The sequence below is a fragment of the Mirounga angustirostris genome, unplaced genomic scaffold, assembly GCF_029215605.1.
Source record: "Mirounga angustirostris isolate CCGP_5_RB_7025 unplaced genomic scaffold, mMirAng1.0.hap1 SCAF_9, whole genome shotgun sequence".
In the NCBI taxonomy this organism is placed as follows: domain Eukaryota; kingdom Metazoa; phylum Chordata; class Mammalia; order Carnivora; family Phocidae; genus Mirounga; species Mirounga angustirostris.
Genome location: NW_026991717.1, coordinates 141,284,363 through 141,304,649, shown reverse-complemented (window position 1 = coordinate 141,304,649; position 20,287 = coordinate 141,284,363). Strand labels below are relative to the sequence as shown.

The following is a 20,287-nucleotide window of genomic DNA, read 5'->3' as shown; positions in this document are numbered from 1 at the left end:
GGCCAGGTGGGCTGTGGCCCAGTACAGCCAGGTGAAGTCCAGGACCCAGGTGAGGTGGGGGCAGGGGGTCAGAGGTCCCCATCCTCTTTCCTGGTCCTGGCCATTTCACATACTGGCCTTGCCCAATCCTGCCCTTCCTTTTGAGATCTGAAAATCCACCTGAGTCATTTCACAGATAAGAGGTGGAACTACTCAGCCTAAGTCCCCACAGCTGGTGAATAGCTGATTAGAACCCAGCATGTTTGGCACCAGCCTCCTCCCCCAGGAAGCTCCCTGCCCTCCTCCCTCTACCTGTAGCACACACCCTAAACTGGGCTCCAAGGCCCCCACTGACTCTACCTCCCTGCCTGGGCACACCCAGATGCCCTATGGGACAAGCTCTCCCGGGAGAGAGCAGAGTAGGTTGGGGGTTGGGTTCCAGAGGGAACACAAAAGGGTCAAAAGTCAAACCCCATACCAAGAAGGCAGTCCCCCCACCCCAGGCCTCCTCAGTCTCTCCATCGTCCACCCACTCCCTTCTGCCCCGGCCACCCTTCACCCCCTTTGAGGCCATCCTTCCCTTCCTGAGGGAAGCTGCCCCTTTGCACCCTGTTCACGCTGTTCCTGAAGCAGTCTGGCATAAGAAGGGGCTGCGGAGGGTCACACCCTACCTCGGCACTTCCTCCCTGGGTCTGGGCCCCAGCATGACCCCCAGGTAGGCACAGGCAGGACGTTCACAGCTAGCACTGCTGGGAGACCACATATGTGCCCAGGCGCAGGGGACAGCTCCCACCAGCAGAAAATGCCTCAGCGACCCAGAGCCACCCAGAGCGGCATGTCCCCCTCCCCCTGAGGATGAGTCTAAAAGGAACGTTGGGAGAAGAGAGCAAGCCGCTGGTAGAGAGGGCTGACCGGTGCCGTGGCAGCCAGCCTTACGTTAGCCACCACCGTGGGAGAGACCCAGGGCTGGGCTGGGGGTAGGCCGGTCACGCAGGCCTTCAGGCTTATCCATCTGTTACCTCTTAAACTGGACCATGGCTCCCAGGCATTCATTATGATTGTTTTTGTATGCCTGAAATATTTCACCAACCAACTGACTTCCAAACCCCTTCCGCCTTCACGTCCAGATCCTCAGGACAAACCCGAGCTCCTTGCCCCAGCACCCAAGGCCCGGCCCCTCCCGGTGGACCTTTGCAGCCTCCCTCTGCCGCTCCCAGACCTTTGCTCCTGCTGTGGCTCCCAGGCCCCGCCTGGTCTTTCTGGTTAACGCATGGGCACGGGAAGCTTCTACGTGGTAGAGAGATGAGATCAGAGGGACTTTTAGAAAGATGCCTTTAGGAATCCAGGTGAGGAGGGCAAGTTGAAGGGTGAGGCGAGGGGCGTGGAGAGGTGGAGAGAGACCTGCCCTGAGGCCAGCTGCACACCCTGGCACCCACACACGCTGCCCTCACGTCCTCAGTCCATCGGTAGTCATGGAGATGGAACTCTAGCCCTGGAAGAATGAGGACAAGGAAGCGAGGAGGTTCGAGCCTTGAGCCCCAGGGAGTTGACCTGAGGCACCACATCCCTAGGATGTCTCCCAGGGCCTGGGAGCTCCAAAAGGCCAATCGTCAACCCCAGGATCTCCATTCAGTTCCCGCCCCCAGTCATACCAGAGATGCCCCAATGGGAAAGCTAGGACAAAATGCAGGGCAACTGGGGCCCAGAGAGGCCAGCAGGGGAGAGCTGAGGTGAGGTAGGTGGATCCCAGAACCCTGGGGCCAGTGACCCAGTTTCTTTAAACCTGGTGGTGGCCATGGACCCCCGAGAGCTTCGGTGCAGGCCGATGAGACCACACCCCGCCTAGGTGGGGCAGGGCTTCCGGTGGGGTATGTGGTGAGGTATCAGCGTGACCTTGGGCGCCTGCCTGTATGGCACCCCAAACCTTGGACCCTTTGTGAAGAGGCTGGGGTGGCGGGGGCCCAATCCCCCACAAATGTCTGAAGAAAAGTAGGGGAAGCACCTGGTTTCCCTGCGGGCTGCTCCTCCCCGTGGGCCTCAATCTCCTGGCCTGTGAATTGGGGGTCATCATTCCCACCACAGCCAGTTGTGAAAATGAAGAGAAACCAGTTATGTTTGGCACACAGAACGCGCTCATGAATAGCCGTCGGCATCCATTCACCGGCTCCCTGGGAACGTCAGCCTAGAGCCGGGGCTCCCGATGCCCCGACCCTGGCCGGACAGAACACAGCTCTGGGGCCCTTAGGGGTCACAGCTCTGCCCCTTGACCCCTCCATGTCGAGCCGGGAAAACAGTCCCGGAGGTCTCCCTCAAGGTCACAGAGGGTCAGTGCAAAGGGGAGGTGGAATACCACTCCTGGGGTGACGAGGACGGCACTGTCCGTGGGGCCGGGGCGCCCACGCGCGCGCCCAGACTCGCATCGAGAGCGGGTCCCAGTCGTCCTCCCGGGCCCCGGCCGCCGGGAGCGTTTCCTCGCTAGAGGCTCGGGTTTCCAGGAGCCCCGCCCCGTGTCCGCCCCGTGTCCGCCCGAGTCCGCCCGAGTCCGCCCGCCCCCCGCGCGCCCTCAAGTTTCTCCCAACTTTTCCGCGGGTCCCGCCGGGCGCCCCGCCCACCGGCTGGTGACGCAACAATGGTGCAGCGTAGCGACCAATGAGCGGCGACGGGGTCCGGCAGTGCGGGCCAATGGCGGCGGCGGACGGTCCCGCGGTCCTGCCGGGCCGGGGCCGCACTGCGCCGCCCGCCGCCCGCCGCCCGCCCGTCGCCGGCGCCGCCGCCCAGCTATCGGGCCGCGGCGGCTCAGACCGCGGCTGCGGCGGGCGCGGGCGGCGGCGGCTCCCTTCCTCCCGCCCGTCTTGGGGGACGGTGGTTCCCGCGGGTGAACAGTGCGCGCTCCGGCCCTCAGCGGGGACTGGGACGTCAGGTCCCCGGCCCCGCCGCTCCCCACGGTGAGTCCCCCCTTCCCCCGGCCCGCTCGGCGCGCAGCCCCCGCCCCGGGCGGTCTCCCCTGGGCACCGCCCCCTCGTGTCCCCTGGACACATGCACACGCAGGTGCAGCCCTCGCTGCACTGGCCACCGGCCGGCAAACACCCTGGCCTAGCCCCCCGCGACCCGCGGCCGCCGGGAGGGGACGGGGACGAGCCGGCCCCCGGGCACACAACCCAGCCCTCGGTGGCCCAGCCCCCCATTCACGGAGCCGCGGCCGTGACTCGCTGCCCAGTGACGTGGGGCGGCCCAACTTTACGTAACCCGCCTGGCGCCCCACGGGCATCGACACGGGGTACATACCCCTGGGGCGCAGAGTCCCAGGCTTGGGGGGTTTTTCCGGTCATGGTGCCCCCCGGAAGAGCGCTGTGGCTGCAGCCCACCCCCACCGTGCCCGTCTCTGTAACTTAGTTACCCAGTGTGTGTGGACGCGGCCTGTCCGCTGACCCAGCCCCCTTGTGACCAAGGGCTTACCCTTGAGGGAAGGCAGCGGGGAGCTTGGACCAGGGTCAGGGGTCAGAGGCCAGGGCTCAGGTTGGGGCTGGGGGCTCAGAGGGCAAGGTCAGGTAGGGATCAAGCTGGGCTCCCGGTGGGTTGGGGATCCCCCCACTTCTGGAATGAGCCCAAAATGGGAGGGACGAAATCTGGGTTGTAGGCCTGGCTGTACCATGACCTGCTGACTGACCTTGGACAAGCTTGCCCCTTGCTGGAAAATGGGATGACAGGACCTGCTTCATCTAGTAGTTGGGAAGATCAAGAGAAGTAGCAGGCCTGGAGGGGATTTGCTGTGAAGAGTTGTGCTCACGTTTCTAGGTTGCTGGAAGCTAGGGTTGCTGATATCCAGCAAACATCATCCACCCCATCTCACCCTGCTGGGCCTCACAGCGTGCATTCCTCCCATCCCCTTTCTTACAGATGAGGAAGTTGAGGCTCAGAGAAGGAAAGTGGTAACACTCACGTCCTGTGATCGCCTGTGATCTCCTGTGATCGCAGTCCAGGAACCAGGTAGGTCTGGAACTCTGACCCTGCCTGGCATGGATGGGGCGGGAGGCTCTAGGGGCCCCTATCTGTGGTCAGGGGTCAGAGGGATAGAGTCATGGTTAGGAGGGGCTTGGCCCTGCTGAAGATGTGGATTACAATATTTTACCACTACTCCCCGCCCCCCCCCCCGGTCTTTTCTGTTTGGGGTTGGAAGTACCTAGTCGGCCAGGTCACCGGGTCCCTGGGCTGGAGGAAGGGGGGAGGTCGGTTTTCAGGGTGGCCTTGAGTGTGGGTGGGGCTGTGGAGGTAGGGGGCAGGGAAGGGCACCTCTAGCAGAGGTGCCAGAGAACAAGACACAAAAAGGTTGGGAGATCAGGTGCGGCTCGATCAAGGATGTGGGAGGTGGTTCAGGGCCTAGGAGAGAAGGGAGCTGTGGAGAGCAGCTGGAGCTCCCGGCGGGTGCGCTGTGGGAGCCTCGCCCGAGCCTCACCGCGATCTCCTCCCCGCAGGTGGCCAGCCGCCAGGCCCATGCCGTGAGGCCCGGAGGCGCCCCGCCGCCACCAGCATGCCTTGGGATGCAAGGCGGCCCGGGGGCGGCGCGGACGGCGGGCCCGAGGGCGCGGGCGCGGCGCGCTCGCAGGCGCAGAAGCAGTGTCGCAAGTCGTCGTTCGCCTTCTACCAGGCCGTTCGCGACCTGCTGCCCGTGTGGCTGCTCGAGGACATGCGCGCCAGCGAGGCCTTCCACTGGGACGAGCGCGGCCGCGCCGCCGCCTACTCGCCCTCCGAGGCGCTGCTCTACGCGCTCGTGCACGACCACCAGGCGTACGCGCACTACCTGCTGGCCACGTTCCCGCGCCGCGCGCTCGCGCCGCCCAGCGCCGGCTTCCGCTGCTGCGCCGCGCCCGGGCCGCACGTGGCGCTGGCCGTGCGCTACAACCGCGTGCGCATCCTGCGCCGCATCCTGCGCACCGTGCGCGACTTCCCGCCCGAGGAGCGCGCGCGCGTGCTCGACCGGCGCGGCTGCAGCCGCGTGGAGGGCGGCGGCACGGCGCTGCACGTGGCCTGCGAGCTGGCGCGCCCCGAGTGCCTCTTCCTGCTGCTCGGCCACGGCGCGTCGCCCGGCCTGCGCGACGGCGGCGGCCTGACGCCGCTGGAGCTGCTGCTGCGCCAGCTGGGCCGCGACGCCGGGGCCGCCGGCGCCGCCGCCGGGGCGCCCGCCGCGCCCGGGGAGCCGCGCCAGCGCCGCCTGCTGCTGCTCGACCTGCTGGCGCTGTACGCGCCCGCCGGCGCCGCCGGGCCCGCGCGCCGGGAGCTGCTGGGCGACCGGCCGCGCTGGCAGCGGCTGCTGGGCGAGGACAAGTTCCAGTGGCTGGCGGGCCTGGCGCCGCCCTCGCTCTTCGTGCGCGCTATGCAGGTGCTGGTCACCGCCATCTCGCCCGGACGCTTCCCCGAGGCCCTGGACGAGCTGCCGCTGCCGCCCTTCCTGCAGCCGCTGGACCTCACGGGCAAGGGCTAGACCCTGGGGGGGGGGGCGCCCCCCCGGGCGCTGGATTTTTGGAAAATCTATTTTTCAGAGCGTTGTACCCAGCACTTTACATATATTGATCTCTGTACAGGAGAGTCTGCTTCGTCTGTTGCGCGCGTTGCGGGCTGGGCCAGGCTGGGGAGGTGGGCCCCCAGCTGCAGGTTTCCTGGGTCTGGCTGAGCTCCGCTCCCCACTTCCCTCCCCTTTTTGCAAGGTTTAGGGGTCATGCGACCCTCCAGAGTCAGGCCCTACGCTCCACTAGCTTCCCAGCCACCGAGGTCGGTGAGGGCCAGCCTCCCATCTTGATCTAGAGCCTCCAGGACTAAGTGTCCCAGAGGGAGTGACGACTGAGCTGAGCACGGGAATTGGGCAGGGGCAGGGGGTGTGGACTGACGGGCCTAAGCGCGGGCACAGCGTGTGCAGAGGCCGAGAGAGCAGGTCCTGTGAAACGCTAGGAGGAGGTCCTCTGTGCGGTAGGCACGTGGGGCCCTTGCAGACTGCCGTGCGGGGCAGAGGAGGGCAGGAAGGCTTGATGTGCTGGTGCCCCCTGCCCCTCGGCGGGTATCCTTGTGACAGCCCCGCCAGTCCCGGTGTAGCCCAGCTTGGGCTTGGCTTGTCCCTGTCCCTCCTTTTGTTCTTTCCTGACGAGTAGCAGGCACCTAGTCCTGGGGCTCCTGCTTCTCATCTCTGCTGTGAAACCCCTGGCCCCTTGCTCCACCCTGTCAGGTGGGATTAGGTGTCCCGACCACCGTCCAGCCCCGGTGTGGGCTCCCGTGTACCCCCCGGCCCAGCCCCCAGTGGTTGTCAGGTGGAGCCTGTGGGTACGACGGGGAGGCTGGAGCACCTGGTGGGCACGGGCCCCTGGCCCAGCCCGTGGAGCTGGCTTCTGCCGGAAGGTTCTGAAGATGACCTGTTAACAGATGTACCAGTGCCCTTCAGGACGAAGGGACTGGCTGAAGAGCTGGGTCCGTGCCCTGAGGAGCCTTGAGGCCAGGGAGGATGGCCAGGCGGCCCTGCCCAGGGAATTCCACTGGGCTATGAAATTCAACCTGCGCCGGCCGGGGCTGGAGGGCCACGATGTGCTGCCAGAGGCAGAAGGCTAAAGGTCTGCCCGATGGTGGGAGGAGGGGAGAATGGAGGGGTGCACGGCCAGGGGCTGATCCTAGATTGCGGGTGGGAGTGAGGGCTCCTCCCTTCTGCTATGTGTCCTGTGGGCCAGTTAAGTAGCTTCTCTGAACGTGGACACTTGGGGGCAATGGATGCTAACCTCTCTCCCAGCTCAAAACTTGGGGATCAGGAGCGTCTGGTTCCTTTAGGCAGTCCCAGGTCTTCATGTCAGCGATGCCATTGTCGGGGGGAGGGCTGGTTGCCTTTGGGGTGGATGAAGGTGGAGACAGAGTGGCTCAGAGTAGCAGGTGGCTTGGGGGTCGTGGGCCTGTGGAGGCGTTGGGGAGCCCTTGGTGCCTGGAGCCACCAGCAGCCTCTGCCTAGAAAGCCCAACAGGGAGCCTGGGCCTACAGACTTCCCATCATGTCTCCCCAGGCCCAGCTCTGTCCTCGGTGGATCACCCCCCCTGGGCCCCTCTTCCCTTCCACTGTACACCTACAGCTAACCCCTTTGAGGCCCCTGGGCTGGGACTGGGGTGATGCAGAGGTGCAGCTGCCCTGCCTTGGGGCTCCCTGGGAGGCCATGGAAGGGGCACCCCACAGAACCCATTGTCAGGCAAGCAGGAGGCAGGACCTGAGCTGGATCATTCGGAGCACCGCAGCCTGGGGGCCCAGCCTGAGCACGTTCAGGGAAGTTCTGGGGCCCAAGCGGGGTGGTTTGGTGGGAGGGTGACTAGGAAGCAGAAGCTGCGGGGACTGCTCCATCATTTGCTGGCTGACTTTGGGCCCCTAGGCCTTGGAGGGCTGAGAGCGCAGGAGGAGGGTACCCCGGGGCACTGGCCCCTGATGTCCTCCTTGCTGTGGGTGGGTGGGCCGGGGGCCGGGAGGGTAATGGAGTTCACACTGCTTGGAGCTGCTCCGAGGGCTGAGGAAAGCAAGGTCAGGCGGGCTCTCTGCCCGATGGCAGCCGAGTGGGGCCCGATTCCTGGCACAGCTGCTACTGAGACTCACGGGGGACGCCTGGCTCAGGGCACTGCAGGCCTCTGAGTGCAGAGGACCTAGGGAAATGGTGCAGGGTGATAAGTGGAGCCTCGGGGTTATCTGGTGGCCACTGCTGGCCAGAGGAAGGGCAGGAGGCTGGGCAGGAAGTACCTAGCGTTTGGGTTATCAGGCCCTGGGGCCCTCCAGCCCCAGAAAGGGCAGCCAGCGACTCAGCTCTTGGTCGTTGGCAGGTGGCCTCGCTGGCTTCTCAGAGGCAACTGCTCTCTGCCCGGAACGAGGCCCCCTTTTCTCTGGAGTGAAGCACGTTGGTTCGGGTGTTCGGTTCACTCATTCCAGTCTTTCTAAGGAAAACCTGACTGCAGCCCACCCAGCAGCCCGGCGAATCCCAGCCTGTTAGAGCTCAGGGGCCAGAATCTCATCACCCCACATGCCTGCTGGGGAGGACAGGGGAGGCTGGGCCACTCCTCCACAGAGGGGGTCGTGATCTCAGGCCGGGAACCCAGAAGGGACACCACGGGACCGCCCGTGCTGTCGGGACGGCCTGGGGGAGGTGGCCGTGAGGGCAGGGGCTAAGGGCCCTGCACGGACTTCAGCCGGATGCCACCTCGATGCAAATTACTCTGATTTCCCTTCCTCCCGATTGCTTCACCAGCCTCAAGCTCCTGGACTGAGAGCAGTTTCCCGAATTACCGCCAGTCCTGTTCAGAACAAGGATGCTTCCTGGGAGCCGGCAAGGAGGGCGGCCCGGGCGGTCGGGGGAAGGCCGTGCAGTGTTCATGCCTGTTCCAGGGGGCGGGCTCCCCTGTGGTTCAGTCCGGCTGCATTTAAAACGGAGGCATGACTGACCTATGATAGATGCACAGACTTTATATATTTTTAAAGATGGAAAGAGGCCTTTTAAAAAATTTTTTAAAAATAGGCTTTACACCCAGCGTGGGGCTTGAACTCATGACCCCAAGATCAAGAATCACACGCTTCCCCCACTGAGCCAGCCAGGCGCCCTGAGATGCACAGACCTTGCATGTGTCGTCTGAGGAGTTCTGACAAATGTCTACACACATGTAACCACCACCCCAGTCAAGATAGAGATTTCGGTCTTCAGTGATTTGTAAAAAGAATTTCTGCTTCTAGAATTCACGCTCCAGGTGGAACACTGGAACCGCAGGGAAAACCAGGGCAGGGCGTAGCTGGGCTTCCGTGTGGAAACGTCATCCTGTCCCCCCCACCGCTCCCCATATGGCTGCCAAATAAAGGGGCCAACTACCTGCCGCCACCCCACCACCCAGACACCACAGCTAGCATCTGGGGTGTTTTCTTGCAGTTTTCTCCATGCACATCTATAAATGTAACATTCTTCTATGCATATTCTTTACATACGTGACATCAGATCACTTAAATATTTGAGTATTTTTAAACTTACTATAAGCATTTTCCTATACTGTAAAATGCTTTGTAAATAGGTTTCTCAGAAGTCTTTGGTGTTTACTTTGTGATATTTGACTCACCGCTGTTGATGGCATAACGAGTCGTTAGCACTGTGTTTAAAATGTGAAATTTATTTATTTTGAAATAAATAATACATTTACATGCTCGAAATTCAAAAGGTACAAAAAGGTCTAGACCACAGGCAGCCACCGTGACCAGCTGTGTAGGGAACTCGTTCCTTCGGCCCCCCCGGTGCCCTCATGCAAACCCACCGGAAGTTAGACGGGTACGAGCGCATGTGCCTTAGATGGTTCCCATCCCTTCTCTCTCTCTCCCACCCTGTCTCCCTCTCTCTCGCCCTCTGTACGGTCTTCCGCCAAACCACATCCTTACGCGCAGCGGACGGCGCGTGTGGATGCAGTCAGGTCGTGGCCCGTTTCCCCCAGGCCCCCCTCTGTGACACTGGTGCCCGACCCCGTCAGGCGGCTCCTAGAGGCCGAGGTCACAAACAGGCCTATGCCATACGTCTCCCCGCAACTTAGGATTTGTTCTTGGGGACAGGTCCCAGAGTGGACTGGGTGGGTCTGCAGGTTTTAAGGCCGCTCTCCTTGCTCTGTCCACGCCCCACCTGGGCGCCAGGCGTTTGCCGAGCGACACCCTTTCATTGGTGTCCGTACGAGGGCCTTGGGTGTTCCTCCGAGTGGTGTGTACATGTTTTTAAGGTATATATTCACCATCCGTGATGCCACAATTCCCCCCTTTAAGTGGGGTTTTAAATTTACAGCATTTTAATATTTTGAGGAAATCAAATCTATATACTTAATTTCCTCTGTGGCTTTTCCCATCACCTTTGAGTCTAGAAAGCCCTTGCCATCCAGAAATCAGATACTATTCCCCCTAGTTTTAAGATTTTTTTTTTAAAGATTTTTATTTATTTGAGAGAGAGAGAATGAGAGACAGAGAGCACGAGAGGGAAGAGGGTCAGAGGGAGAAGCAGACTCCCTGCCGAGCAGGGAGCCCAATGCGGGACTCGATCCCGGGACTCCAGGATCATGACCTGAGCCGAAGGCAGTCGCTTAACCAACTGAGCCACCCAGGCACCCCAAGATTTTTTTAAGTAGGCTCCATGCCCAGCATGGAGCCCAACGTGGGGCTTGAACTCATGACCCTGAGATCAAGATCTGAGCTGAGATCAAGAGTCAGACGCTTAGCTGACTGAGCCACCCAGGCGCCCCTGGTTTAAAGATTTTAACCCATTTGATATTTGGTCCACATAATGAGGGGGTGGGGCACATCAGTCGGGACCTCAGCCGCCTGTCCCCTCCCCTACGATGTGCCATCGTGCCAGCTCCCTGCGGGTCCGGTCGGGCCGCCTGCCGTCCCTGGCCCTCCCTCCCACGCCATACTTAACTCGCCCACTGCTGTCAGCACTCTTGGCAATTCCCACCTGTTTCTTCCCTGGACAGTGAGGTGGCATCACACAGCGCTGGTCTGGAGTTCCCCAGAGCTGGGTTCCAATCCCAGTGGCTCCTGTGTGACCTCCAGCAAGTTACCGAACCTCTCTGAGTGTCACCGAGCCCCCGCAGGAGCCCTACGGGTACACGGAGTTGTGCAGGAGGAGCCTCAGGCACACGTCTGGCAGTCGGGGGCACAAACGTCATTCTGGGACTTCTTCCCTGCCTCCCCTGACAAACCATCCCAGGGTTCTTTTCTAAGATTTATTTGAGAGGGAGGGAGGGAAAGAGAGAGAGAGAGAATGAGCAAGCGAAAGTACAAGAGTAGGGGGAGGGAGAGACTCCCCGCCGAGCAGGGAGCCTGATGTGGGACTCGATCCCAGGACCCCGGGACCATGACCCGAGCCGAAGGCAGACGCTTCACTGACTGAGCCACCCAGGCGCCCCCCCCAGTGAGGGTTCTGACAAACTGAGTTAAACCCTTTGGAAAGGACGGATGTCTACACAGTGTCCATCTTTCATCAGGGACATCGGACATGTCTTCTTGATTCAAGCTTTCTTCAATGTCTTCTACGGAGTGTGACGTTCCCTGACAGGAGTCGGACATTCCTCGTTCAGGTCTCCCGTGGCACATGATGTGTCCTGTGGCTATGAATGGGATCCTTTCCTGCATGTTGGCTTCCAGTAGGGCGCTGCTCACCTTCAGCTGTTTCTTGGATGGAGCCTTCGACCCAGGAGCTTGAACCCGTCTGAAGCCTGCCCACAGCAGCCCTGCGCTCTGCCTCACCTGACGGTGTCCTTCCCAGCGGCTACTGGGGGCACGTCCACCTCTGGAGGGACCGTTCCCTCGGGACAGCCGCCCTGGGGACGCTGGTGCACATTTAAACATCACGTCCACCACACTGTCCTGTCAACGGGGCTGGGTTGGCCAGCGCCAGCGGCAGATTCTTCCAGCACAGGTGGGCACGCCACCCTCGTGAGTGCCCGCCGGGGGCCCCTTCTCACAGCCCAAACACCAGACTCGACCAGGTTTGGAAAAAGTCTAGTTTATTGCACTGTCTCAAAGCACAACTAAAAATTAAAACCAGAAAGAAAAACCGTACAAAGCACTGAAGCTAAAAGTAGTTTAAAAGTATCAAACTAGACTTGGGTTTAATTGCACTAAAGTCCCGTGGGTTGAGGAGAGCTGTGCCGTGTGAGGGGGGCCGGGCAAGGCACGACATACAGAGGGGCCGCAGCCGGCCTTGGCTGGCCTCTGCCGTCACCAAACTTGTAAAACAAGGATTCTACACAAGTGGAGTGTGAAGCAGGATCTAGGATTTCATCTTCTTTTCCTCATTTAGACCTGGAACGCCTCCATCTTCGCGGCTGGCTGGGTCCCATCAGAGAACACATTTTATCGCTCTTCACCTGTGGCCTGGGGGCTCCCGGACACATTTACTTAGTGGAAAACAGCGAGTAATGGGGCCCTGGGCCAAAGGCAGCCTAACGAAAGCAGCGAGGCTGGGGTCCCGCTTGGGAGCTGCCTCCGGGACGGAGGGGCGCTGGGCTCGGGGCTGCCGAGCCTACGGCCCAGAGGCCCAGCGAGGACCCCCAGGACTGACGTCTGGCGTGGCCACAGCGGGCACAGGTCGAACCTCGCGGGGGTGCCCACCCAGGCCCGCCCACGGGGCCAGCGGCCGCTCGGAGCCAGCCGGCAGGTCCCACGACGGCCCCGCGGGGGGAGCCCACGCACAGCAAGGCTGCAGCTGAGGACAATGCAGGCTCAGGGCAAACCACGCGAAGGAACCAAAGGCCTTCCACTGGTTTCAGAAAATACATTTCTCCTCTAAATTTGTAAGAGTTGATTTCAAATGAGGTATCTTATGCAGGTTTGTAATACAACAAACAAAAAAGGCAATAATTAGTAGACTCATCCTGCGAGGACGCTTCTGGCCGTTATGAGGTCCACCAGCAGCACTAGACATCACCCCAAAGACCGTGCTCAGTGAGCTCCCGTGGCTGAGCTCCCCCACGTCCGGCCACACCTCCCGGGGCCACAGCTGCCTTGGAAACACGTGCACCTTTTCTATGCCTTTACTGTTTTGGGTAACGTGTGGCCTCCAGGAGGCGAGCATGCCGTGCCCTCAGTGGGCCCGGAGGGCGTGGGTGGTGTGTGCGCGCCCGGGTGTGTGTGTGTGTGTTTTGCATCCTGGCAGCGACCAGCACCCCACCTCGCAGACGCAGCCTTGGTTTCCCCGCCGGGGTGGCCAGCATGGAATGTGCTAGAACTTGGGTCCCTGTGGTGACCGCGAAGCCGGCGCGGACCCCCTCATGGGTGGGAGCGCGCTGACCTCCGGCTCCCCGGCTCGTCCCCTCTGCGGGCCTGGAGAGGCCGGGGTGGAGGCCGGCGCTGCCGCACTCAGAGGCGGCCCTGGCAAGAGCTCAGAGGCACTGCCGCTCCGCCACAGCTCCAGGTCGCTCGGCCGAGGCTGTGGGTCTGGAACAAGACGGAAACAAACATGGATGAAAGCAAGTGTGGGCTGTCCAAGCCGGCCCGACATGTCTGGGCAAGAGCTGATGAGGCGTGGCCGAGAGCGAGCGACTCCGAAACCACCGTGTCCGCCACCCGTCTCGGCCTCCTCCCTCCTGAGCGGCCCTGCCCGAGGCTCCTTCAGATGACCTCCCACTCGTCCTCCAGGTCCTCGGGGTGGGGGGTGGTGGCGTGGCTGCTCGGGGCACCATGCGAGTGGCTGAACGTCCTCGTCAGCCGCTGGAGGAGGTAGCCGGGGGGGCCCACTGCCCACAGCTCATCTGACGAGGTCACTGCAGGGACGAGAGGCAGCCGCACGCTCGTGAGTCACCCCGCCTGGGCGGCAGGCGCAGGGGGAGTCGGGCCGGCTCCACATCCCAACGTGACACTTTCTAGCTGTGGGCCCTGGACATGCCACCCCCAACCTGGGCCTCAATCTCCTCAGCTCTAAAGTGGGTGGCCCCGCGCCCTGTCCTCCCGGGCCACTCTGGCCAGCAGGGTGCTGGGTGCCCTCCCTCAGGTGTGACCCTCGGCTCTCGGGAGAGCGAGCCCCGAACCCGAGGAGAGCCACGCAGCCCCGAGCCCTGCGGAGCCCAGCACTTGCCTGTGAAACATGTCACATTGCCAGGAATTTTCTTCCAGTAGTCTCCCGCGGGGTTCTTGTCGGTGACGCCGTACCGTCGGGCAAGATCACCATTGGGGCAGCGGGCCCACACGGTCCTGGTGCTCAGTGCGAGCTGGCAGGCCTGCAAGCCTGCACGCCAACACGGTGTCCGTCTGTCCTGAGCCCCCGGCTGGGATGGGACAGACCACCCTCCCCGAGTCTGCTCCCTCCCATCACTGGGTCTTGTCGACCAAGGGTGGCCCCGCGGTGGCCCAGGGAAAGGGTGCCCCCTGGCCGAGCCAGCAAAGCCGCGAGAGCCCAAGGCCACAGGACCCCACGGTCCAGGCAGTCTGGAAGCAATCCTCCCACAGGCACTCTGAGGGAATGGGGCTGGCAGCAGTTGGGCAAAGCGGTCCCTCAGACAGGGTATTCAGTTAGCCCCTTGCTCTTGCCTGCCTCAGCAGGACAGCAGAAAGGAAACAAAGCCCCGAGGGCAAAGCCGGGCCTGCCGTGTGTGCACAGGCTGCTGGACAGAGTGGGTGCCTGTGTCCGGGGACAGCCACGATGCGCTGGCATCCTACCTGGCACGTGCTCCCAGGCGATCCCCACCGGCATCTCTTCGGTGATGCCAGCCCGGACGTGCACGTTCCACCTGCTGTCGAGTGCCCACAGCATCTGGTCGTTGGGACTGGAGTGGACGCTGACCAACGTGACCCCCGCGGGCTGCAAGCCGGAAGAGACTTTCCTCAGGGAAGGAGGTGGTGGGGCACGTTATTTTTGGAGAGAGCAAGGACAGAAGGCCTGGAGCCTGACACAGGACAGGAGGCGCACGGGGAGGCAGAGTGGACCTCACAGGGTGGGACGCCATCCCTGCCATGGCAGGCAGACCCAGACGGGGGGGCTGCCCACCACACAAGCACACCCAGCTGGTCCGCAGCAGCATGTCCTGAGGGCCAGAGGGCAGGGGTCCCGGACTGGGACAGGCAGGTGGCAGCAAAGGGCAGCAACAGAAGAGCACGGTGTGGCCACTGTCCACGTCTCTGCCTGACGACAGGTGAGGCCGGGAAAGGGAAGGCCGGCTCTGGGGAAACACGTGCTGCAGGACCCGGGCCTCTGAGGTCCCCACGGGAGCAAGCACACAGCCACATGCTCACGGCTCCACGCTCAGAGAGAGCAAACATGGCACAGTGTTACCAGTGGTGAGTGTGGACGAACCGTCTATGGGCCTTTACTGAAATATACCTGCAGGGTTTCTGTTGGCCTGAAGTTTTTTCAAGATAAAAAGTTTAATTTAACAAATCATAGAGGGCGCCTGGGTGGCTCAGTCGGTTAAGCGTCTGCCTTCGGCTCAGGTCATGATCCCAGGGTCCTGGGATCGAGCCCTGCATCAGGCTCCCTGCTCAGCGGGGAGCCTGCTTCTCCCTCCGATCCTCCCCCGTGTCATCTGCTCTCTCACTGTCTCTCTCAAATAGATAAATAAAATCTTTAATCTTTTTTTTTTTTTTAAAGATTTTATTTATTTATTTGACAGAGATAGCGAGAGTAGGAACACACGCAGGGGGAGTGGGAGAGGGAGAAGCAGGCTTCCTGTGGAGCAGGGAGCCTGATGTTCCACATCTCCTGGTCCCTTCAGTGTCCTGGGATCAGGACCTGAGCCGAACGCAGACGCTTAACGACCGAGCCACCCAGGCGCCCCGATAAATAAAATCTTTAAAAAAATTAAAAATCACAGAAATGGGACACCTGGGTGGTGCAGTTACTTAAGCATCTGACTCGTGATTCCGGCTCAGGTCGTGATCTCGGTGTCGTGAGATCGAGCCCCGCGTTGAGCTCCGTGCTCAGCGCAGAGTCTGCTTAGGACTCTCTCTCCCTCTCCCTCTGCTCCCCCCACCCCCTGCGTGCTCCCTTTCTCTCTCTCTAAAATAAGTTAATGTTTTAAAAAACTATAGAAATAAAATCCACTGACATACACTATTGCTGTCGGGGGACTGTGACAGAGGTGCAGGGGGAGGAGGCATGTGACGGCCCCCAGGAGCTCCATCAAGGGGGCGGGTGGCCTGGGGAGGGACAAGGTGGTGTTGGGGCGGTGGGCCTCCCCACGCACTTGAGCCCTCGCTTCTGCTCTGCTTTTCATTCAGACAGGACAGGACAAGGGCAAGGCTGACCGTGACAGAGCCTCTGTGTGCGCAGCAGGAAGTAGGGACTGGCGGGCCAGAAAGCCAGTGACCCTGCCACCAGGCACAGGCCTGGCCCTCAGTGACCTCATGACCAATGTCAGCTGAGAACAAGGGCATCATTTAACTCCTGCTGTCTCTTCTGTAAGCCCCCGCGTGCTTGTGAACGGCCCATCTGGAGCCACCGACCTGGCCTGGCCCCAGCTAACCCCCCGGGTCCTGACACCCAACAGGAGGACGCCTCTTGGCTCAAGCTGCCCTCCAGTATGTTCCCTTGGGCAGTGATGTCCCCTGCTGGGTTGGCTTCCCTTCCCCGAGTGGGCACAATGCCGGCTGCCCTGCCCTCCTCCCTGGTCAGCCTGTGTCCATGTTCCACACCTCCTGGTCCCTCGTCCCCTTCTCATAGGACAAGAGGAAGCCCCTTCAGTGTCCTGTTTGCCACCCACTGGCCTGCTCTGGTTCGTCCAGGGCCGCCCACCCCTTAGCCGGACGCTTCTCTGCCCGTGAGGACAGAGCCATCTGTTTGGTCCCAGCCTCTGGTCACCGGCGGTGCTGGTGAGCACCAAGCCTGGGGTCTGGCTGTCCTCCCCCTACCGACCGACGCTGCCCATTTTCCCCAGGCCTCTTGGTGGTCCCTGCTACAGCCCCGGTCTTAGGCCCTGCCTTCCGGGGCTGCCTCAACGGGACCCAAAGCAGTCGCCCCGTGGACGCTCGGCACTGACGTGCAGCTCTGTGCTCCTGGCTGTGGTGAGCACGGTCACTCTACATGCCTCGTGCCCAAGACGCATCTGCACGGGGGCTCCCTGCTGTCATGCAGCCATCACACACCTGCCAGCAGCCACCAGACCCTCTCAGGGCACGTGGGCAGAGGGGCTCACCTTGCTCCCTCCACCCCGTGAAGGGATTGGGGGCTCAGCCTCCACCCCTCTCACCGCCCTGCCGTCCTTCTCATCACTAGCAGCTTTGGGCAGGGGCTTCCCACCTGCTCGATTCACGAAGGGATGAGCCAGCCTCGGGCGGGGGGCACCGGGTGCCCAGCGGCTCAGCTCCTGAGTCAAACAGTGGCTCTCAGCTGCCGCGAGGCCAGGGGACACAGAGGACGGCGAAGGGGGAGGAGGGCAGCCACTGTCTCGAGTGTGGTTACTAGCGCTGCGTCCTCACCCTCCACTGGGAGCCCTGCCCTCAAAATAACGTCCAGTGCTTTTGGAGCTGGGGAGACCTGAAGCTGCTGCTGGCTTGCTTCCAGAGACCTGGAGCTTCCTGTCTCCCCTCCCGCCCTGGGCCCGAGTCCGGCCACTCCAAATTTCTCCCTTACATGGAGCTCACATGCACACGAGCAGCCACACGCTCCAGCCTGGCAGCAGGGGCCACCCGTCCGTCCGCAGCGTTTCGAGAGAAAACAGGCGCCCGTCCTAAGAGTCCTACCAGCAAACGGCTCCCTCCTCAGCCGCACACGAGGGAACCCTGGCTCAGCTCATCAGGCCTGCAGACCCCGGGCCCGGGGAGTCTCGGGGAGCAGGGCAGACTAGGCTGACTGTGCAGGGGACGGGATTGGCTAGGCAAGGATCATAAGGCTTCTGAAGGCTACTTTCCGATGAGGACAGGTGCTGTCAAGAAATAAAAGGAGCACTGTGACGGGGGAGGCAGCCCTGGGACAGCGGATGGCCAGAGAGGAGGCGGTCTGAGGGACGCATGGCAGCTGTGGGACTAGGCTCAGTGGGGAGCCAGTGCGTGGGGGGAGGGGCTGTGCAATTTATTCTACAAGCTTTAGTGACCATGCCACCAAACCAGTCCCTGCAGAAGACCAGGCTGCTAAGATGTCGCTGAGGCTTGGCACACCCCCAGACAACAGCCACCAACATAAAATCAGAGTAGCGTATAAAACCCCGAGTCACTTCCCAGCACCAAGCCGCAGATCCCCAGCTGAGTTTCCCCTGTCCGCTCGGCAGCCAGGTGGGGGCCCGCAGGGCTGTGAGCAGAGGGGGCTGGATCCCCAGGGACCACACACAAAGCCACAGAGCGCCTGCCCTGCTCCGAGGGGTGCGAGATGTACCAGAATCCAGTGCATCTGGGCATTTCTGCTTACCCCCTCCCCTCTGGGCAGTACGGACACCTGTTTAGTCAGCTTTGTTCAATCCACCCGTTTGGCCACGGAACGTGCTTTCTTACGTTTTACACCTATTCCATCCCACGACCTGGGGTTCCCTTTGGGATGTATTGCTCTAGGGCCCCCCCGCCCCCCGCCCCATTCTGTGGAGGATGAAGGGGCTCCAGGGCGGGGAGGGAGAGGCAGGGGCCAAGCAGAGGGAACAGGACTGTGTCCTTGTGGCATCTGGAGAGGCAGCCCCACCAACATCCCCATTGTGGCCCCACTGAAACACGAGTCTGTCCCCTCCCCTGGAATCTGGTCCGTGACTTTTTTGACCAACAAAACATGGCAGAAGCAACTCGATGGTAGGGCCGAACCTGGTCTCCGGGTTCCCATCAGAGCCCAGCAGTGAGAGATGTCGGCCATGCAGAGGCCACGTGGAGGTGGAGGGAGGCACGCGTGGGCCCGCTCGGACCCAGGCCCCAGGCGCACAGAGGGGCTGTCCATGCACACGCTGCCTGCATCCGAGGGGCAGCCGAGGGGTAACGATAATAAACTACTGTTTGAAGCCATTAGCTTTTGGGGCAGTGTGCTGTGGACAAGCAGAACAGTGGGAAGACACAGAAAGTGGTGACGGGCCAGGGACAGGGAAGAAAGAAGGGAGGTGACATGACGGGGAGACAGCAAGAGAGGGCGGGTGGAGAAACCCCCGAGAAAGAGGCAGGCGGAGGGAGGGTGAGGATGAAGACAGGCTGCCCGAATGCCAGGCTAGGCAACTTCTCTCCGCCCCCCCCGTCCTCAGGCTCCCCCTACTCCACTCCCCCTACGCCCCATCCTGGCTGCCAACAGCTCTTTGTCCTGCAGCCACCTTGTCGCAGCCTTCCCAGGGCCCCAGGCCCACAGGACGCAGTGGGACTTCCTCTCGCGGCCCAGGCTAGGCCGAGTCCGTACCTCACCTCCTCTGTGTCTCGCCACCATTCCCTTCCCGCACGCTCTCCCCCTGCACGCCCTCCTTCACCTGGCAAGCCCTGAGCCTCACACCACCCCACTGAAGTGCCTGCCCACAAAGCTCTGGCCTGGCCCGGTGAGGTACACCTGCCTGAGGTCGGAGGCCATGTCTCTTCCCTTCTGGGGCTGCTGAGGAGCGCGGGCAGGATGCACACGCTGCTCCCTGCTTCTCGCTGAAGCGTCGGGCAAGCCAAGCTCTTTGCTTGCTCTCATCCAATAAAAGGGCAACTTTTTACCAAAGGATCACATGCATCCAAAAAAGCACACAAATCCTAAGCGTATAGCTTGGTGGGTTTTCACAATCTGAGCACAGCCGTGTAATCACACCCAGCTCTGAAAGCTAAACACGAGCCCAAGTGTGCACCCAGTTACTGCCCTCCTTGCTCTCCACATCCTGACACGGGACGTGAACCTCACTCCGATGGAGCAGGCAGCACGGAGGCTGCCTCTGAAACAGGTAACAGCCCTCCCCAGCAGCGGGAGGCCTGCCCACAGGACAGCCCAGGGGAGGCCATGGGGAGAGGGCGGGACATAGACCAGGTCTCCAAGGACAGAGGAGCACAGGTGGTCCGAATAAAAGCACCCAGGAATGCCAGTAACTGTGCATTAGAAGACGAAGAGCAGGACATCCTTATGAAGCAGAGCATCTCGCAGCATTCTCCAGACTGGGTCCCGCGGAACACCAACCACCCCCACAGAGGTGCTCATGCTGCCTGAGCTCTCGGACCAGCTGCCTCCTGAGCACCTCCATCGGGGGTCACGCAATCACTTGCTGGACAATGAGCACCTTCAGTGCACCAGTGCTAGGCACTGGGGAAACCTCAAATGCAAACCAACCACACACCTGCCCCCAGGAGGTTCTATTCTATTGGGCGGGCTGGGCGAGGCAGAACACACCGATGCAGTAATGGAGGGGTGCTAGGAGAGCCTTGGGGCAGTAGGAGGGGGGGCCGGGGGGGTTCCCTGACCTGGCCACCCCGGGAAGGCATGCTGGGCAGGCCCAGCGAGTGCAGAGCCCACAGATAGGTGCAGTTTTGGGAGCGGAAAGGAGGCCGGGTGGCTGGAGCCCAGTGACCTGAGACAGAGTGGGGAGAGGTCAGACGGTGTGAAGGCCACGGGCTGAGGGAGGAAGTGGATTTCATGCTGAGTGAGGTGAGAAGCCACTAGATGGTTCTGAAAACAGGAGTAACATGACATGAGCCTGGCTGTTGGGAGGACAGACCTCGGGGAGGCCCATTCCAGAATCCAGGCGAGATGAGAGATGGCCCGGCCCAGGGGTGGTGGTGGACAGCCTCAGGGCAGGCCTGCAAGGTGTCGGCCACGTCATGCCGGGGCAGGGCTGCTGCTTATCTGGATCCTTCAGAGCAGTCGCGGGGAGCCCCTGGCACACTCGGGTTGATAAACATAAACGTGAGCACAGCGGCTGCTGAGTCAGAGCATGAAGAC

At 61.7% G+C, this 20,287-nt stretch overlaps 2 protein-coding genes across 9 annotated transcripts in view; one reads left to right on the top strand and one right to left on the bottom strand.

Annotated features, from left to right (window-relative positions):
* Window positions 1-2,702: 2,702 nt before the first annotated feature.
* ANKRD9 (ankyrin repeat domain 9) lies at window positions 2,703-5,555 on the top strand. Its single transcript, XM_045902041.3, has 3 exons — window positions 2,703-2,924; window positions 3,877-3,966; window positions 4,452-5,555. The coding sequence occupies exon 3, from the start codon at window positions 4,508-4,510 to the stop codon at window positions 5,456-5,458; it is 951 nt and encodes a 316-aa protein (XP_045757997.1). The 5' UTR covers window positions 2,703-2,924; window positions 3,877-3,966; window positions 4,452-4,507; the 3' UTR covers window positions 5,459-5,555.
* Window positions 5,556-11,484: 5,929 nt separating this feature from the next.
* Window positions 11,485-20,287, bottom strand: part of TECPR2 (tectonin beta-propeller repeat containing 2) — a 106,810-nt gene continuing 98,007 nt past the window's right edge. For 7 of the 8 annotated variants that reach the window (XM_064571621.1, XM_064571623.1, XM_064571622.1 and 4 more), the window contains 3 exons: window positions 14,152-14,293; window positions 13,571-13,720; window positions 11,485-13,259 (listed from right to left, as the gene is read on the bottom strand). In XM_064571621.1, the coding sequence (XP_064427691.1) occupies window positions 13,108-13,259; window positions 13,571-13,720; window positions 14,152-14,293 (444 nt within the window). In that variant the 3' untranslated portion in view covers window positions 11,485-13,107. Of the gene's footprint in view, window positions 13,260-13,570; window positions 13,721-14,151; window positions 14,311-20,287 lie in introns of all 8 variants that reach the window. The other variant, XR_010405339.1, reaches the window with a different exon arrangement.

Bases quoted from the DNA above. Each gene is read 5' to 3' on its own strand.
- ANKRD9 (XM_045902041.3), top strand. From the start codon at position 4,508: ATGCCTTGGGATGCAAGGCGGCCCGGGGGCGGCGCGGACGGCGGGCCC.